This window comes from Peromyscus californicus, unplaced genomic scaffold, assembly GCF_007827085.1.
Source record: "Peromyscus californicus insignis strain IS unplaced genomic scaffold, ASM782708v3 Scaffold_1__1_contigs__length_55948999, whole genome shotgun sequence".
NCBI lineage: Eukaryota > Metazoa > Chordata > Mammalia > Rodentia > Cricetidae > Peromyscus > Peromyscus californicus.
The window spans coordinates 28,188,451-28,207,689 of NW_026294492.1; the positions used below are offsets into that span (position 1 = coordinate 28,188,451).

At 43.5% G+C, this 19,239-nt stretch overlaps 1 protein-coding gene across 7 annotated transcripts in view; it reads left to right on the forward strand.

Moving 5' to 3' along the window:
- Positions 1 to 19,239, forward strand: part of Crim1 (cysteine rich transmembrane BMP regulator 1) — a 187,397-nt gene that overhangs the window by 129,032 nt on the left and 39,126 nt on the right. For all 7 annotated transcript variants that reach the window (XM_052746298.1, XM_052746301.1, XM_052746296.1 and 4 more), the window contains one exon: positions 13,035 to 13,163. In XM_052746298.1, the coding sequence (XP_052602258.1) occupies positions 13,035 to 13,163 (129 nt within the window). The remainder of the gene's footprint in view (positions 1 to 13,034; positions 13,164 to 19,239) is intronic.

Here is a 19,239-nt window from a genome sequence, read left to right on the forward strand (position 1 = left end):
GGTTAGCTAATGAAATGGGTTGTAAGCACAGCAGCGCTTCTATAGTCAAGCGTTCCTGCTTTCAAAATAATTCTGCAAGCAACATGTCCGCCTGTTCCGGGAATATAATCACCCCAGTCATTTTTTGATAACTTCTTTCCTGAGACTGATTTGGTGTGCTTTCACACCCTTGGCGTACCCTCCGCTTTGTAGACTCCTGACTCTGAAGAATCACTAGACTTTCTGAAAGGATCGAAGTCGTTGGTGTCAGAGTCTGGGAGGGAAAACCAGGTGGTCTAGCTTGGTAAAAACTGTTCTGAAAAAAAGTAAAAAGTGACAGCAAAATAAAGGCACTCTATCTCCTGTGACACAGTGATTTACTCAGAAAGTAACTAAAGACAAGTTTCCAATAGAACTTTGAGCATGAGCAGCATTTTGGCACAAGCACCTAGCCATTGGAAATGAGTACTTTTTATCAGTAATACTTAGTTGTAAATACAACTCTTGACTGATTTATTTAAAAGCATACCAAGTCACCTACTGTGAGGCTTAGAGGCAAGGACTAAACATGGATGCAGGTATTTCAACACTATTTCGAATAAATTAGACCAGGATAATTTGGACTATAGAAAGAAACTTTGAAGTAGACAGTGACCAACACAACTTAGTTTTAATAATGTAAGCCTCCGTTTCCACTTTTGACTATCCTGTTTTAAGCTATTTCCAGGAACATCTTTCAGTGTACCTTGTAAGAAAAAAATTATTTCACATCATCGTGAGAGCTCTGATGAGAAATGGGATACAGTCCCCAGGAGACGGTCTCAAAGGCTTTGGTAGAATGTGGTCTCGGCTTTATCTGAGTACTAAATCAAATGCCAGTCTATCAAGTGTCCACTGCGGCACTGTTGTGCCACAGGCCAAAGGGAACGGAGTGTCCCCTAAAGAAGGTGTGTTTCTACCTGTGGATGTGCTTCAGTGGATGCCAAGTTGGTGGGAACAGCATCAATGCACATGTCCACCTCTCAGATGTTCCCAGCATGCACTCCAAGACTAGGGGTTGGCCTCTCAGGTTGATTCAAGTTTAGTGAGGTTTTGTTGTTGCTGCTCTTGTCTGTTTGTCTGTTTGTTTTAGTTTGAGTTGATTATTCACAGTTTGGCCAACTGGTGGTCTGCTCTTTGGTTTTACTCTTGCATCTGAGAGATTGCCTGGATTCATCAGGTTGATTTGAAACAGGGCCGTCATTGGGCATCTGAACCCTTTGGGGCTACAGAAGTTATGCTAACTACCGGTCAGAAATAAGGTTTGTGTGGCTGTGCCTTTGATCCCAGCACTCGGGAGGCAGAGGCAGGCAGATCTCTGAGTTCGAGGCCAACCTGGTCTACAGAGTGAGTTCCAGAAAAGACGCCAAAGCTACACAGAGAAACTCTGTCTCGAAAAACAAAACAAGAAAAAAAAACCAAACCAAACAAACAAACAAAAACAAGTAATAAGATTTGTGTACCAATATTAAATAATCTAAGAAAATCCTTAGTCTTTGTGCAGTCTTGATACTCTTGTAGTACTTGGGGTCTGTTTTCCACATCGTCTGTTGGAGCACATTTAAGAGTTGTTCATAAGCCACCTTCTCACCTAGCGCCAGACCTCACAAAGTATGTTCTGAGAGCTGACCTCATCTGTGACTGCAGTTTATTCTTCTCTATTTACGATGTGCCTGGATTCTTTCTAAAGATTTACTTCCTTTATGTTGTATGTATGAATGTTTTGCTTACATGTATGCATGTGCATTCTGTGCATGCCCGTTGGATCCCCTAGAACTGGGGCTATAGATGGATGTGAGCCAAAATGTGGGTGCTGGAATTGAACCCAGGTCCTCTGCAAGAGGAACACATGCTCTTAACCGCTGAGCCATCTCTCCAGCCCCCTGTACCTGGATTCACCCCTGATATAATTGGAATCTGTGCTGACTCAATTGTCGAATCCATGAGCTCTGTTCACATGTTTGTGTCTCTGTGGCCTCTGGGTGTCTGATCCTGAGCTTGGCAGCCTGGCATGTAGTGGAAAAGCTGGAGATCTTTCATCCTTGTTGGATACCTGTTGCTTTGCATAACAACTCACTTTTTAACTAGTTCAGAAACTCTATTTGTTAGTGAGGCTAAAGTATGTTCAGAGATAATAAGCTGTCAGTTTCAGATGGCCTTGAGCTTTGACTGTTCAGTGGGATCAGCAAGCTCAAATCTCCTCAAGACCATGAAGCTGTCATCATCATTTCTGAGAACCAGGTTTTTAAAAGATTCCATGGAGCTTTATGCCAGATTGCTTTAATCAGGGTGGGCGCTCCACAGCCATGAAACCAGGAATTCTTTGGGCAAACCATTATTCTTTGGGCAGAATGCTCGGATGCTTATTCATAAAGGTACCAGTTGAGCATCCTCTCATACTGGCATGAGTTTGAGATCACTGGCCTACAGAAACCCAGATCAAAAGACAGTTTTTTTTAAAGCTGAGTTTCCTACCTCTTCTTTTCACTTGAGAATTACAGAACTATTTGCAAAGATACCAAAACAGTGTAAATGCTACTGTGATGAGTTTGGCCTTGTCCCTGCAGATCTGTGAAGGCCCCCATCATGAGGGGAAGAACAAGGCCAGCCAGGCGTATCACATTGTTCCAGCTCTCACCGGATGAGCTGCCGACTAAGAGATTTCTGTTCTCTTGGAGACACCATAGATGTAGTCAGACTGGGGAACAATGACCTCAGTCTGCCACTCAGCAAAGGTGAAAGGCGCCAGTGGCCGGTCACTAACATGGTCCAAAGCTTACCAGACCATATGAAAAGACATCACAGAGCCAGTCACATCCCCGGATGCTTTTCTTGTTATCGGTAGAGATAGAAAGTGATGCTGCAGTTACAATGGGCAGGGCTGAGATCTGGAAAAACCGGCTGTCATTCCACTTACCCGCTGCACTTCTGAGGCCTGTCTCGTTAATTAACATGTCTGTGGCCGGGTCAAGCAACGTTGCCACCGAGACCATCGTGATAACATTACAGCAACAAGTGCTGTTGGTGTGACACGGAGCTTGACTCCCCATGTGCTGTCTCACTTTGTAACCTCACAGAAAGACCGTGAGACACGGACCGTGACTGCTCCCGTCTTCCAGAAGCCCAAGGGGGTTCATGTCACATAACGAGAGCTAGTGGTGGCTGCCACAAGGACCCAGGCTGTGGGTTCCTGCCCCCAAACCCACGGCTTCGGCACCGTTTTCTCGTTAGACTCACACCGTCGAAGAGAGGATGTGAGGGAGTGAGACGGGAATGTGAAGGCACCTGACAGTCGCGCTAAGAACCAAAAGCCGTTCCTGTCCCTGGTTGCAGTCTCGCCGCTGAGGCCCAGCAACTGTTGTTCTGACCTCTGGCGTGGCTTTTGAGCTCCGGTTCTTTTCCTGAGCCTCTGCCTAGAATCCTGACCTTGCTGACTAAACCACCAGGAAAACAGACTGGTTTGTTGCTTCTGCTTGTTTGGGGGTTGCTTCCTCCTCTCCTATTCTTCTGCCCATGAATAGCTCTCGGCCTGGAAGCCTGCCTGCTTTCCCCCAGCGCTCTTCCATATCCTCATCCAAACTTCGGAACACTTGACATCTGGTCTTCTGAACTATTCTTTTTCTCCCTCTGAGTCCTGGCTGTCTATTCTTTTTTTTTTTTTTTTTTTTTTGAGCTGAGGATCGAACCCAGGGCTTTGCGCTTGCTAGGCAAGCGCCGCTCTACCACTGAGCTAAATTCCCAACCCCGGGCTGTCTATTCTTAAATGTGCTGAGCAGTAGGCAAAGGCGCCCATCGTTCCTTCAGTGCAGTATGAGTTCCTGTCAGGAATATTTTCATACCCTTCTCCTGGTGGGCGACATCAAGAAAAGGCGTAGCCCCAGAAGTGAATTCTCCCAGCAGTTGGGTTCCACCTTGGTGTTAGGAATGCAGGGCATGAGCCCTTCAGCAATGCTTTGTGTACTTGGGTGCATTTTGCAGCCGAAGGGAGAGATGAACTTTTTAGGAACCCAAGTGCCCTTCCTGAGTATCTGGTGATATGCGAAGTTTCAGGTTCCATGAGTTTTTGGTATTCCAAGTTTACTGGATTCACAGCAACCCTCAGATCTGCCTCCTTGCTTCAATGGCTCCCACTTACTAAGTGCCCATCATGTCCAAGAGATGAACATCCCGAGAGACTTACTGTCCAGTGCTTCTAAAAGGAAGGCAGACAGAGACTAGGTTGACCAGGGATAATATCAGATGTGCACCCATCTTTGTCAGGGAGTAAGTCCTGACTTAGTGTAGAGATCTTGGCTCTCGTCCCTGTTGGATCCGTAATTAAATATCTAATCCAGACAGCCTGCTGAGTACTGAGGTTACAAACAGTGAGTGAGGCATCATTCCTAAAGTGGGATTCTCCACTTCCTTCCTGACCCTCAGCAATTTCCCCAAGGATGGGTTGAGATTATCAGAATTCTGACTGACGGACCCACTGGCCTGTATGTAACATCTCTAGTAGAGTGTGCACACACATGTTCTATGCAGTGTCGCATATTGTCAGTTAAAAGGTGCCAGGGTACATTCTCTTTGAAAATGAACAATGGAAAGACTGTCAGACTAATGTACAAGGTCTAGATTATTCTTGGAACTCAGGGATACTTTTTTTGAGTCATTTCAATTTCAACTAAGTTAATGGAAATGGTTTCCCCACTCTGAATAGGAATTTCTTTTTAATTCTCTTTTGTGGTCACTTAATAATAATCTTATAATCATACTACTGTCTTTCCCTATTAAATATGAGATTGCTAAAGGAAGAAAAATATGTCCAGTGGCCAAGATTCTTTTGAAAAAACACGCAAAGTTAATATGGGTCTAAAATAAATAGACAGTTGTTTCTCTATCTGACCACAAAATAATACAGATCTTGGGAACATTTTCACACTATTCATTTTAAAATAAAACAGAGAAAGTGCTCGCAGATAAGTGCCACAGGAACTACAAGGATGTAGGTGTTGTTATGAGAAATATATACAAAGGGGGAAGAGATAACTTGATGTGCCGTGGCTGGAAGAATTTGAAAACTCCAAATGTCAATTTTTTTTTCCATGACTTAATGAGACCTTCTTAAGTACACATAAATATTCCATGGAAACTCCCACTTCCAGATTAGGGAATTTCTCTGCTCCGGCCTTTTTTTTTTTTTTTTTTTTTTTTCCTTTCAAGTTGTTCTCTACATGAATAGAGTTTTCCTCGCTATCTTCATTTGGGAAATTTTTAACTTCACTCTGCGTCCCTTCCCAGCCTGCAGTCATGGTGACAACTTGGTGATTTATTTCAGTGGCATTGTGACAAGAGAGGGGTCACATCTGTAAAGCAACTATGGTAACGGAGTGACATATGAAGATACAGTAAGAGAGATAAGCTATCTCCCCCAGTTATGCCTTGGCCAACTTTATCTCCACTTTTATGGCCCCGGATGGGCTACCATTAACCCATGGGGGGAGAGGGGGGGCGGGGCGGCGAGCTGGAGGAGGCCTGATAGATTTAGCCATTGAACTGCCATATAAAGTGAGAGACGCTTTGGAATTTTCCCACTCATTGGCTATTCACGTGGCTTAACCAGCCCCAGCCAAAAGAAAAACACAGCTTAAGGAAGAGAGTGCCTGAATTAAGTCTGAAAAGAGAGCATAATTGCTCATTTTTGTCTCTCATAATCAAATAAGCAGGCTTGGGAATTTACCGAGAAAAGCTATGTAAAACATGCGGTACATAATTTAAGCCCAAAAGGAGAAGTAAGGCGAGAAATGAGAGACGAAAATTAAGTTCATTTATCTCATTGCTCCTACTTGAAAATTTATCGCAGTACTAAGAGAATGTACGACTGCCTCTGCCCTTAAAAAGTACTTTTCCTAAGAATCTGCCTATAGTGAGTTTTTTTGTTTTCCAGAAAATCTTTTCTTGGTGTATGGGTGGGTACGGGTAGGGAAGCACAGGAGTCAAGGGCATTTGCTGGACAGCTGTTGTCAGCAGCTGGGGCCCTGAGCCTTCCTGCTCTCCCGGAGCTTAGCTCCGAAATACAGCTCTTCAGTAGACCCTCCAAACCTAGAGCCGGTTAATTATCCCTGGCAGAGGTGGTACTAGAGTCAACCTAGGGGGCGGGCCGTGTGTGCCATCTGCAGCTGTGTTTCCAACATCTCCATTCACCCATGCCTGAAATGCTCCTGAGCCTCCCCAGGCTTGCTGATCAGAAAGAGTGCTTCAGTCGTATCTCAGTGGAGATAATTCGTATGATTTGTAAAACCCAACCAGCTCCCAGCCATCAAGGTAGTGAGAAGAACCTTGCGTGGGTCCACTCAAAACTAGAGGCTCAGTAGAGTAAACCGCATAAGACAAAAACCACCCATGGACATTCTCGTTTATGCTAACATACATGGGACATGAACACCAATAATTTTATCGTTTGTTTCAGACATGGGTTAACATCATTAACACACATCTCAGCGTGGATGAGGGTCAGAATGCATACTTTGCTGTCTTAATCTTCTTCCAAAGTCATGAAACTATGTCATGCATGACCACTGTAAAGGTTTAAATTGGCATCTTTTAAGGATGAATTTGAGCTCTTCCTTGGTCCTTCCCCTTCCCTTGCTTCTGATTTAGAGAATTCTCTGTGAGAGAAAATAATGAGGGGCAAGTCGGGGAGATATTGGGGGGCGAAGGGGGTTGTTTCAAGACAGGGTTTCTCTCTGTAGCTCTGGCTGTCCTGGAACTCAATCTGGTGACCAGGCTGGCCTCGAACTCACAGAGATCCGCCTGCCTCTGCCTCCTGAGTGCTGGGATTAAAGGTGTGTGCCGCTGTGCCTGGCTGAGGTTACAGTAACTTAACACTTTATATAACCTAAATGATCAAATCAATTACTTTATTATGTATTGCTGTGGCCTTGGAGTTTGAACTGTGCTTAAACTTTATATTTTTGATCAAATTCATCATAATCACAATGTCTCAATTTCTCAACTGGGTAAAGTTCCTAGGAAATGCTCCAAGTATTGGTGGTGTGTCTCAGAAACACAACATCTGGTGCTAATGCCTCAAAAATATTAATGTTTTCCTGAAGATGTTTTTACTAATAAGTTTGTTGACCTTTCTTAGGATGTGAAACATCCCTAAGTTTTAAGTAAATACAAAAAAGCAAAATGGACCGTATACATTTCTTTATACTGCTGCAAATTATATAAAAAGCTTCCTTCCAGACTTCTGGCTTCTCAGACCTGAAACAAAAATTGGTGACTGACTGTCTGCACCCCTGACACAATCCCGGCACCTCATCTACAGCTGTGTCTTCCAGACAGTTTGGGGTGCTCGGGAAATCTTTGAAAAGTCATTGAGGAAACCACCAAGTGCAGGAGAGCAGTCGTTCCCACCCAGATGCAGCGTAGGAAAATAGAAACTGGATGCGGACATACCACACGCCCATTTTTGTTCTTTGTTGCTTCCAGGTTCAGAAACCATTTCTAGAATTCTTCAACACAAAGAAGCTGGTCCAGGGTTCCCTTTAGAGATAGTTGTAGACAAAGGCAAATGACTCCCTGCTCTTCCCAGCTTTCTTCCTTTGGAGGACATTAAGGTCTTTCTTTAATTCCTCAGCTGATTCAATACGAGATTGAGATGGACTCTCAGGCTGATCCTGTAAGCGGCAATTCACTTTGGATTACCCCTTGCCGGGGCCTGCCTTGTGCAAGCTTTTTCTTGACCCTCACAGAGCAGACACTAAACTGTTTATCTCCTTTGCAAGAGGTCTAGGGACAGATCTCTACCCAGCCGATTTCAGCAGACATCATATACAGGGAGAACTCCAGAAGTGTTACCTGGGCCTCTGTTCGACCCAGTTCTGTCTACCAAACTTGCCAAGGGCAGGGGACTGCCATTATCCTTCTGGAAGGCATGGACTATCTGGTACATAATTTCACCATCACACCCTCCTATCATACAGGAGCACAAAATGTAGAGTGTAAATGAGAGTTTCCTTGTACCAGGCCGAGATTCATTAGATCATTTCCATATCCAAAGGGCTATGATAACCACTAGTGAAAAGGATGGAATAATAACCATGTCCAATACACAAATTCCAGGATATTGTGACGTTGGGACAAGCAAAAATGCATGTTTCTCATACTTCAGTAATATGCTCTCTGTACACAATTATAGTTTCCAGACTCTTCAAAAATCACTTCTTTTATACTAAGAACTTACTAGGATTAAAATCTGTTAGAGAGACAGAGAGAGAGAGAGAGAGAGAGAGAGAGAGAGAGAGAGAGAGAGAGAGAGAGAGAGAGAGAGAGAAATGCCAGGTGGTGGTGGTGGTGTGGTGGTGCACGCCTTTAATCCCAGCACTCACCCCTGAGGCAGAGGTAGGCGGATCTCTGTGAGTTCGAGGCCAGCCTGGTCTACAGAGTGAGTTCCAGGACAGCCCGGGCTACACAGGGAAACCCTGTCTCCAAAAAAAGAAAGAAGGAAAGAAAGGAAGGAAGGAAGAAAGAAAGGAAAAAGAAAGGGAAAAACCTCACCAGCTTTTGGTCATCACTCTTTCAGAAGTATAAATTCAGTATCACTTTAAAATATCTCACCTCAGCATGACAGCAGAAATGCCTTGCGTCAGAGCTCATTATTCAAAATAAGGGATTGGACTTCAGCTTCCTTAACCATACTTTCTTACTCAAAAGACAAAAGAAATTGCCCTGACATAGTAACAGGACCAGTTCTGAGATTGTATATTAATAGGTTGGGTGGAAAGCGGCCTCTGGTTGATGATAGCAGCTTTTTCTGTAGCCTGTTCATGCCTGGATGTTTTTGTTGTAATGATTTCATAGAAATGGAATTACTGTATAGGCTCACATGCAAGGAACTGAGCACGCTAATGTTCAGGGAGTATTGAAAGGCAATATTCTGTGACTTCAGATAAAATATTAAGAGACAGCTAGTTGCCTGCCTGTGTGTCCATTAAAATTCAAGTTATTCCAGGGACGCAGAGCGGTGGCGGCAAGGACACAGACATGCATTACCGCCCAAAAAGCTTTTCAACTTTGCTCCGGTTTATATTTGAATAGAAAATGATATACTTATTTGTTAAAGGTAATAAAATGAGATGTCAGATATTAAGGTGACTCATAAAAGTTAGCTATTGGAGGTTATGATATCACAATAAATATTGTTGGGTTCAGCTTGATCTGTTGAGCAGAACTTGAATAACTCCAGAGTAAATTGGCAGTTTTTTAAAAATAAGTGATTTGTTGAGTGTCTCTGTTCTTTTCCATATTAATTAATGACTTTTCAGTGTATATACTTGTCAATATTTTCCATCTAATACAGGAAAAGAGAATGGAAAATATTAATTTTAGAAGCATAAAATAATGGTTAACCTCTTGCATTTGACCATGTTGTTGGAGGTCTTCAAGGCATCCATCCAGAATGACTTACTCTACCTAAAATATTTTAAATGGACATTTTAGAATCAGTCCATACTCATCAGCCTTTCTGTACATTTAAGTTTTCTTTGTCCAACTGAACCACAGGTGGTTATGCTGAGTGCTGTAGGTGAACACATTGAACATATTACCTCCTCTGGGGAAAGGTGGTCAGCGGCATATCAGGGACACACCCAGCTGTGTAAGGCGTTTGAATAAAAAATGGGGCTCCTCAAAACAATTGTGTTCTGATCCTCAAACATCCTGGTCTGTATTTTTCTTTCACTTCCTCCCCTCAGGTCAGACTCCTAATCCTATCCATTAATCATATAATATACACCAGAAATTAATATGTACATCACGACTGAGGAAAAGTATCCTCTGGAGGTGGAAGACTGCCTTTGTGAACTTGGAGAACATGTTCTCTTTCCACACCCTTAGAACTCAGTAAAAGTAAAATCCTATCCCTTCCCGAGATTATTACACACTCTTCAATGTCACTTTAATCTTTCCAAATATATTTTTCCATAATCTGTTCCCTGAAAGGAAAAGTTTCTCTTGAAGTTCACATCTCAAATGTCAGTAAAGAATACAAGGATCTAGTGTAAATATGCACACTATGTTTCTTTACCCGCTAGCTGTGTGCTGAAACTGTGTCTGTGGATGGAGTTCAGAGTCTGCCCCGAGTCCTTGGTCTGTTAACTCTCTAGAATACAGCACTCCTTTGTCACTGGGGTAATCTTTAATGTGGTTTACTTAGAGCTGATACATGTGTTCTTTTTATGCTTCACACTTACAGTTATAATAACTTTTGATACGACATCGGCAGTCTTGTGGTTGAGGGCTGGAACAGAACCATTATTTGGGGGTGACTAACAAGAGTGGTGATTTTAAAGAGCGAATAGATTTGGAAACCAGAGATGTATCTCATAAATTTTAAGAGACTGTGGGACAGAAGGGTCACTGCATCTAAGTCATTATGTCTTAAAGCTTGCTTAAATTTTCCTTTTTTTGGTGTTTACAGTCGCCTACCAGAAAGTCTACTTTAGTCATTGAAGGAAAAAGGGAAATTTTATACCAGTGGGAAGCATGTGTAAAAATATCAGGAGGATATCCTTTAATAAACCACATGTTAGAATAGAAGTGGAGATAAAGCATGATGCCCTCATCCTGTCCTCTTTCACCAGGAGAATTCTGGTGGAACATCTTGTGAACAAGTTAATGTTGTCTCCTACATCCAAAGAGTTGAATCACTGTCCCGTTTTAGGAGGCAGATAAAACTGTAGAACTCTTGATTGTAGCAGCGGCAACACATATTTTGGTCTGTCTTCCTTAGTAACGGGAGCTGAAACTTGAGAAGACAGTGTGGACGAATGGATGGAGCGCTGGATGGCAGGCTAGGAAGCTCTGCTCCCTTCTATTCCCAGCCTGCTCCTGGGTTGCTATGTAAACCTAGATAAGCCACTTAGGCTCTGCGTCTCATACTTTCCATCTGTAAAAATGTAGGTAGAGACACTGTACTTGGCCATTTCACAAAGATAACGTAAGAAATGGCTGGCTTTGAAGACGTTCCGGCATCTTTTAGTTGAAAGGATGCTGTGTAAATGTGTTGTTTCTACTGCCTAGCATTCCATAAACCGTCTCTTCCCAGTGAACGCAGAGTGGGTACCATTAAATGAGCTCTGTACTGCACTGTTGGTAAGAGTGTGCCTCTGAAGCCCAGATGTGAACCTTGGGTCTTCCCCTTGATCCTGCAGTGATCGCGAACAAATCAAAGTGCTCAGTTTTCTCGTGTGTCACCACATGAGGATAATGGTAAGGACCACCGCAGCTGAGGGCAGTGATACTTCAAGGTACTTACAAGTAGCACATACACAGTATAGAAACAAAACGAAAGAAGAAAAAAAAGATGCTTCGTACGTGCCAGAGTATATACTTACTGTCCAGAGCAGTTCTTCCTTCTCAGAATGGAAGCTGATCCTTGCTCCTCAATAGTTACATCTCACTTTGCCACTGTCACTAGCCTCGGGGCCCAGGGCATAAGCTCTTAGCCAATATTGTCCATCACATCATCTGTCCAAACTGATAGATTATCACAAAAGAAAATCAGGTGTTCTTCTAAAACATGTATCTGATCTATTAGTTTTTTAAAATGCTGACATATAGAAGAGGTGCTGGAGAATGGGGAATCATTGACAATGGACAGTTATGTCTTGATCATCATAGAAAATAAACTCAGGGGCTAGGGAGAGGTCTTGCTATACAAACATAAGGACCTGAATGTAATTGCCAGCACCCATTAGAGAGACGGGGGCGGGGGGAAGGGTGGGTAGACAATAACCAAAGAGAAAGATCTGGGTAGGCAGATCTCTGGAGGTCACTGACCATCTAGTTTAGTGGCGTCAGTGAGCTCCCAGTTCAGTGAGAGACCCTGCCTCAAAAAATGAAGTGACAGGCTAGGCGGTGGTGGCACATACCTTTCATCCCAGCATTCAGGAGGCAGAGGCAGGCAGATCTCTGTGAGTTCAAGGCCAGCCTGGTCTACAGAGTGAGTTCCAGGACAGGCTCCACAGCTGCACAGAGAAACCCTGTCTCGAAAAAACAAACAAAAGATGAAGTGACGAATGATTGAGGAAGTTAACCAACATTCATCTCTGGCATCCACACACGTGCACAAATGTGTATACCTATAAAACACACATACACACACACACACACACACACACACACACACACACACACACACACACATGCATGCACAAAACAAAACTTTACAACTTTGATAGATAGTGATGGAAGACCATACTCAACATTGACCTCTGGGTTCTACATGTAGACATGCCCCCATACACACACATGCTATAGACTACAAACATACACACATATAACATACTCTTTTTTTTTTTTTTTTTTTTTTTTTTTTTTTTTTTTTTTTTTTTTTGGTTTTTTTCGAGACAGGGTTTCTCTGTGTAGCTTTGCGCCTTTCCTGGAACTCGCTTTGGAGACCAGGCTGGCCTCGAACTCACAGAGATCCGCCTGGCTCTGCCTCCCGAGTGCTGGGATTAAAGGCGTGTGCCACCACCGCCCGGCGACTCTTATAATACATGAGCTCAGAAAAAAAAATCAGGAAGAAATGGAAGAATGGGTACATTTAAGTTGAGTTAGTCTAACCTCGCTTATCTGATGTCTATAGTGATGTCCTACCGGAAAATGTTGTTTGAGGGTAGCAAAGAGGGCACAGACTGCTGAAATACAGGAGGACAGTGGAGTGACGGGGAAGTCACTCCAAAAAAGGTAGCACTGTGGTCCAGCACTTGCCTCACATCTGTGGAGCCTTGCTTTTCACACCCACGAGAAAAAAAAAAAGTGAAATATTTGCATTATCAAAAAAATCTTAATAAAGATACTTGTTTCATGAGTTAATGACAGTACGATATTGTAAAAGTTTAGGCTGAGATGGAAACTATTGATGGGCCTTTTGTAATTACTGCAGTGTGGGATTTCAGAGATTGAATACTATCTCAGGGGTAATAACATGTTTCATCGATTCTTTCTTCTTCTTTTTACATTATTAGAACCAACCTACATCACAATTGATCCACCCGCGTGCGGGGAGTTCTCAAACTGCACCCTGAGAGAGAGGGACTGCATTTATGGCTTCAAACTAGATCACAATGGCTGTCCAACCTGTCAGTGCAAAAACAGTAAGTAGACAGATGGGTTTTTTTTTTTTTTCTCTCCCCTGAGGCCTAATAGGATCTTGTCAAAGCATATTATATGATTGAATATCTTTTCACTCCTGTTCAGACATTGCCTTGACAGCCTGAAAAAAAGGGGGGATGGTGATAAGCTTCGCATAAACAGTTTTGCAGTCATTTAGAGAGTACTCTTGCCTTTATGGTTCCCAGCTTGGTTTCACTGTGTTCGTCTTCGGGAAGGGTTGGGTATCTCCTTGCAGCTGCAGTTGGAGAGGCGTTTGCAGCCCTGAGTGGCTTAGGAGCGCAGCCTCATCGCCTTAAGCGGACAACCTAGAACTCCCTTGCCACGGTTAGCCAGTGACAGGAACGTTGTGTTTTTCCCTTTCCATATGTGGCAGCCATAATCCTTTAAAAAAAAAAAAAAATGCTTCACTCAGGACCTGGGGAGATGGCTCAGTGAGAGATACTTGATGCAGAAACATGAGGACCTGAATTTGGATTCCCAAGTACCCATGTAAAAGTTGGGTGTGGTGGCAAGCACCTGTCACCCCCAGCCCTGGGGAGTTGGGGTTGTGACAGACAGGACGATTCCTGGGGCTTGCTGACCAGCCAGGCTAGACAAAACGGAGAGTTGTAGGTTCCCTGAGAGACCCTATCTCAAAAATAAGGTAAAAAGTGATACTGTAAGACACCTAACATTAACCTCTGACCCACACATACACGTACATACAGAGACAGACAGATAAACAGATGGGCGTGCACACGCAGAGAGCTTCATTTTATCAACCCCAGTTCCGCCTCAATGTAGATTCCAATCATGTCTCTGAGCCGTGACCTCTGAAACTAGACAGAATATATAACATTTCTCCCACAGGGGAAAGTACACCCTACACGTTTTAAAACTATTTTGAATTCTCCTCATTCCTCAACCAGAATAAGCATCCAACCGACATCCCCTTCTCCATCACCAATGTGGCATGCTTTCTAGAGCTTGGTCTTTTCTGCCTTCTGACACACGGGGTATCATTGTCTTACCCAAAATGTGGCTTGGAAAGAGACAAAACAAGACCTCAGAATTTGGTCTGAATTCAGCGCTGTTTCTTGCGTGTGCTTACATGAGCTCTTTGGCTTGTACGCTGTGGACTGGTATTGAGTTGATAAGCAGCCAGTGCCCCTGAGGACTTTCAGGTTAGCTGCTCTTAGGTGCTTCTCTGTTCCATGTGAAGATGTTGTAGTTTTTGAATTCTGTTAATGTAGGGCCAAAACAACAAGAAATTTATGCTAATCGTTTCAAGCCATTTTCCAAGTGGATGAAATTGTTTTGTTTTTATCTTGATAGTGTGATCTTATGTCTTACGCCTCCCAGCTTATGGTAAATAAGTACAACTTACATGCCCTCCTAAATCACTGAATTAAAAGAAATTAAACTGTATAGAAACAAGGACAGAACCCTAGAGTACCAAAGAGCTATCATGTCATGGCATTGACCATCGTCTCCACCCTTCAAATGGCGCATGTCAGCTCCAGCCCCACAAGGTCTTGACACCACACTCTTGCAGTCCTGTCTGAAGTCAAGGCTCATTACACCCACAAGGCTCCTTTACTGAGAACTCTATTTTCAAAACAAACCAAAGCTGGTAGGGAGCCATTGTTCTTCCTAGACTTAACTTTGGGGGAGTTTGGAATCCTCTGCCTTTTTTTGAGTGACATTTGGCCTGTTTTCTGAAATCTTTCCCTATCATCTCTGATCTCTCCCAAACACAGACAATGATTCTATAATAAGCAAGTCCTCCATGGGCTTCAGGGTATAATTATCCTGGGCTTAGAGGCTTGGACTGACTGGTGGTGAGAATGTATACTTCCTGGGGTATGAGCTGTCTTGGTTGAAGGTGCCTCTCAACTGTAACAGTCCATCGTCTGTGCCAGTATTTTTGATGAACGATAAAATACAGTCTAGGAGTTGAATAATGCCATGAACTCCAGCTGCATACTAGAACCATGGCATCTGCACTGTGGGCTGTTACTGCTTCAAGGGTGTCTAAACCCGACATGCTCATAGTTGTTGCAATCTTAGGGCTTCAGGTAAGCCTCCCACCCACCCGGGGTGGTCCTGCCTTCCTACACCTGCTCTCTGTGTGCTGTGAGGACCGGCCCTGGATCTGCGCAGTCTGCCTCTTAGGCTTTCCTTGGGAAAGCCAAGTCTGCTGGGGAATTGCCTTGGCAGCCTCGTGTGTTTACAGAAATCGCCAACCTTGTCTTCTTAACACCAGGATAATTGGTAGTTGTGGCAGGAAGTGTTTACACTGCAGGCCTCCCAGTGCCTCTCAAGCTACGGTTCTTTTTCAGTATGGGGTCATACCTAAGTTTTTTTTTTTTTCCCTGAATGTCTATGAAGCCTAAAAATACAGAATTAACACTTGCCCGCTGCCTCACTCACCCTCTTCACCTGGCTTTGTGATTATAAAGTGTTGGCCACCCAGCTCCACCCATGTCAGGCTCCTATCATTTCATTAAAACCTGAAGGAGGGGTGTGCCTCATTTGTCAACGAGGCAAGTGGACGGCTGTGGCCAGGCTTTCAAGCTGGAGACAGAGGAAGCTGCCCCCCATTCGCTCTGCTTTGACGTTCAGTTCCTCTCTGTATTTTGAAATTTTCAAAGGCGTGTAACTGTGGACACGGCTTGCCATAAACTTCCATCTCATTCACCTTTAGGAAGAAATATATACAGGAGAAGGTTGTACTTTGTGCCTATGATTTTTTTTTTTTTTTTACGTAAAAATGCTCCATTCAGTATTTGCAGATTTTACTCACTTTTAGAAATTATCCAGTCTTTCCTTCCCTTTTTCTTTTACCACCTGCTGTGTTCCAGGTATGGTGTTAAGTGTTCAGAGCACTGTGGTGAATGCAACACGAGACATAAGGAGAAATCGCCATGTTAAGCCCAGTGCTGTAGTTTATAAGAGTAACTCCTTCTAAAGCGCATCACTCCTTCCGACAGACTCAAGCGTTGGGTCCCAGGGAAGTAAGGAGGCCTTCTGTCTACTATCAGGGCATGCTTAGTACTCCAACTGTGCTCTGCAGTGATTGGCTAAATGAAGAGGCAAAGAGCCTTTGGATCAGGGGTGCCTCTGGATTTAGGGCTGTCTGATTCCCCTTGGAGATCTGACTGCTCCAATCAGACATCCATCTCATCACACTGAGTTGCCTGGCCCCGGGGTTGGTCTTGGCAATCTGCTCACTGCTCCCCTAAACCTAGAGTTGAAAACTGAAGTTACCAGTTTGTCTGATCACATGCACGTGCCCTTTACTTCCACCTCTCCACTCCTGTTAGCCATCCTGGTGATTCCGAGTCAGAGCAGACTACATCGGAGGGATTGGGATGAGGGGCTCTACTTCTGTGGCCTTTCCTCTGGGTCCTCATCTGTAGAGGGCAGACACCAGTACCTAAGTCGTGGGGTATCTTGAGGACTAAGGGAATGAATGCCAGGCGACTTTTATTAGCTGGCGAATGGTAGCTGTTTCCTCCACACACCAGCTGTTTATGCCATCCGTTTCAGCCCAAGCTTGCTAACATGGAGAGTACCCAACACCCCCCTCCTCCTGGTCCTCGCCTACCTGCCTGTAGATCTTCCGGTCCTTTCAGGACACACCCATCCACAACCAGTCTTTCGATTTTGCAACTGTGCCGCTACCTCCTTCTTCTTCTTCTTCTTCTTCTTCTTCTTCTTCTTCTTCTTCTTCTTCTTCTTCTTCTTCTTCTTCTTCTTCTTCTCCTCCTCCTCCTCCTCCTCCTCCTCCTCCTCCTCCTCCTCCTCCTCCTCCTCCTCCTCCTTCCCCTTCTCCTCCTCTTCTTCGTTTTACTGACATAGTTCCTTATAGTCACAGAGGACAATATGTTCTTTTCCCCATTTTAACCACTCAGTGTGTATTCATCTGAACCAAAATTCTCCTTTACACTACTTTTTTTTTGCATCCTATAAAACCTTTTATATACAACAGTCCTTACCATTTATACCTAAGTTTCTCTTGGACATTATACCTAGCTCCTATTGGCATCAGGATTTCTTAAAATAAGGGCCTGAAGAGGATGGTTCAGTGGGCAGCGTCCCTGATACACAAGCTTGAGAACATGAGGCTGGATCCGCACACCCACATGGAAAGCTGGGCCTCACAGTGCATGTCTGTGATCCCAACCATGGGAGGCAGAGACAAGAGGATCCTGAGGGCTCGTGACCAGCCTGGCTGGCCAGTCATTGAGCTCCAGGTTCACTAAAAGGCCTTCCCTCAAAACAAACCTGGTGGAGACCCGTGGAGAAAGACACTTGATAGTGAGCCCTGGGCTCCAAACTTGAATGTGTAAGTGTGTCTATACATACACACAGAGAAAGGGAATTCTTAAAATGAGGTCCACACCAGTATCTCCCCTCTCTCCCTCATTTGTTGCTCACTCACTCACTCTTCCGTTCATCTAGCATTTGTTGAGTGCCTACTGTAGCTAAGACTAAAAAAAAGACATCATTTTTGTAAAAGATTTTTATAAAAAAAGACTATCAGAGATGATAAAAAAAAATGTCTTTAGACTTGACACAGGCAGTTGGTTTAGGCTTAAAATAAAAGCCATAAAGACACATGTCCTTCACAAGCATGTGGCATGTGCCAGGCATGGTGGTACATACCTATAATCCTAGCACTCAAAAGGCAGAGACGGTTGAGTCATTTGTTTGAGGACAGACTTAAGTTATGTGACAAAACACTGTCTTAGGAAAAAAAAAATCAAGGGCCGGGATGTTTCTTAGTGGATAAAGCACTTATCCATCATGCAGCAGACATCGGTTCGATTCCCGGGGCCACAGAAATAAAGTGCCTGGGAAACACAAGACAAAGGATGTTTGTGTTTGTTTGTTTGTTTGTTTGTTTGAACATAGTGTTGTTTTGATGTTTTAACTTGTAACAATAACATGCTTGCAGAACTGCTAAGAAGGGTAGGACTCACCAAGAATTTAAATCACCCTGACTCAGTTTCTCTAAGACGTGTTTGCAAGAAAGAGGAGTATGATAAGAAATGTCAAAGAAAGTTTGATGGTGACAAGATTAAAACTAAATCCCTTTAAGCAGCTAATGATCTTTGTTGACACAAGCATTAATAACATTAACTTTTTAACCAAAATATTAGTTGCTGTTGGGAAGATGAATATAATTCAGCTTTACTGCCCAAATTGCGTATTAGTTGAATGGCATCAATCTTTTAATGTCTTCCTGTCCGTGGCTTTCAACCAGATGAGTTTGACTGGATTATTGGTCACCTCTTTCCCACTTTTAACATCCTTTGATTTTTAGGAACAGATAACACTTTGATCTAGAAACTGATTCAGACATATAAAACTGATAGTAGCAAAAAAGAAGGAACCAATATGTGTCCATCATGAAGTCAGTGTCTGAGTAAGAGGTTCCCCCTTTTACCTCCATGTGCTCCCCCGCCTGACACCATACCAGCTGGGCAGACCTGGGACCAACATTCTCAGTTTCAAACTCCTTGATCCACAAGTCTCGGGAGCCTTGAGATAGATCATTGTTCATTGATACCGGGTTGGTAGACATCTCCACTGTTCACAAGTTTGAAGTGTTGCAGCACACAGCTCCGGGTGCTGCATCCGCTCTGTGTTTACTTACACACATGCAGGCTGTGTTGTGTTCACTGGCAGTGAAGTTTGGATGATGCTCCTCAAGGTTGGGTATCTCTTGACGCTGGAGCAGATACCTCTTTTCCAGAATGAAAGACCTTTACTGTGTACTCGGCATTGGCCAGCCACAGTGTACCACACCTGGGCTTTACCATTCTTTATCACTTTCTCTTGAATGGTAATTGCTTCCAACAATTAGAAAGCTTTTTAGATCACAGAAATTTCATAATGCCTAAAAAAAAAGTAACATCATGAGGCCACCTGTATTCCATAATTGCTATAAGCTGTATACTAAAACTTTGTAAACAAACTTATAAGTCCCACCTCCTAATCTGTCTGTGTGCTTTAATAGTACATTTTCTTTAAGGACAGTCTGTCATTGGTAAGCATAGATATCTAGGA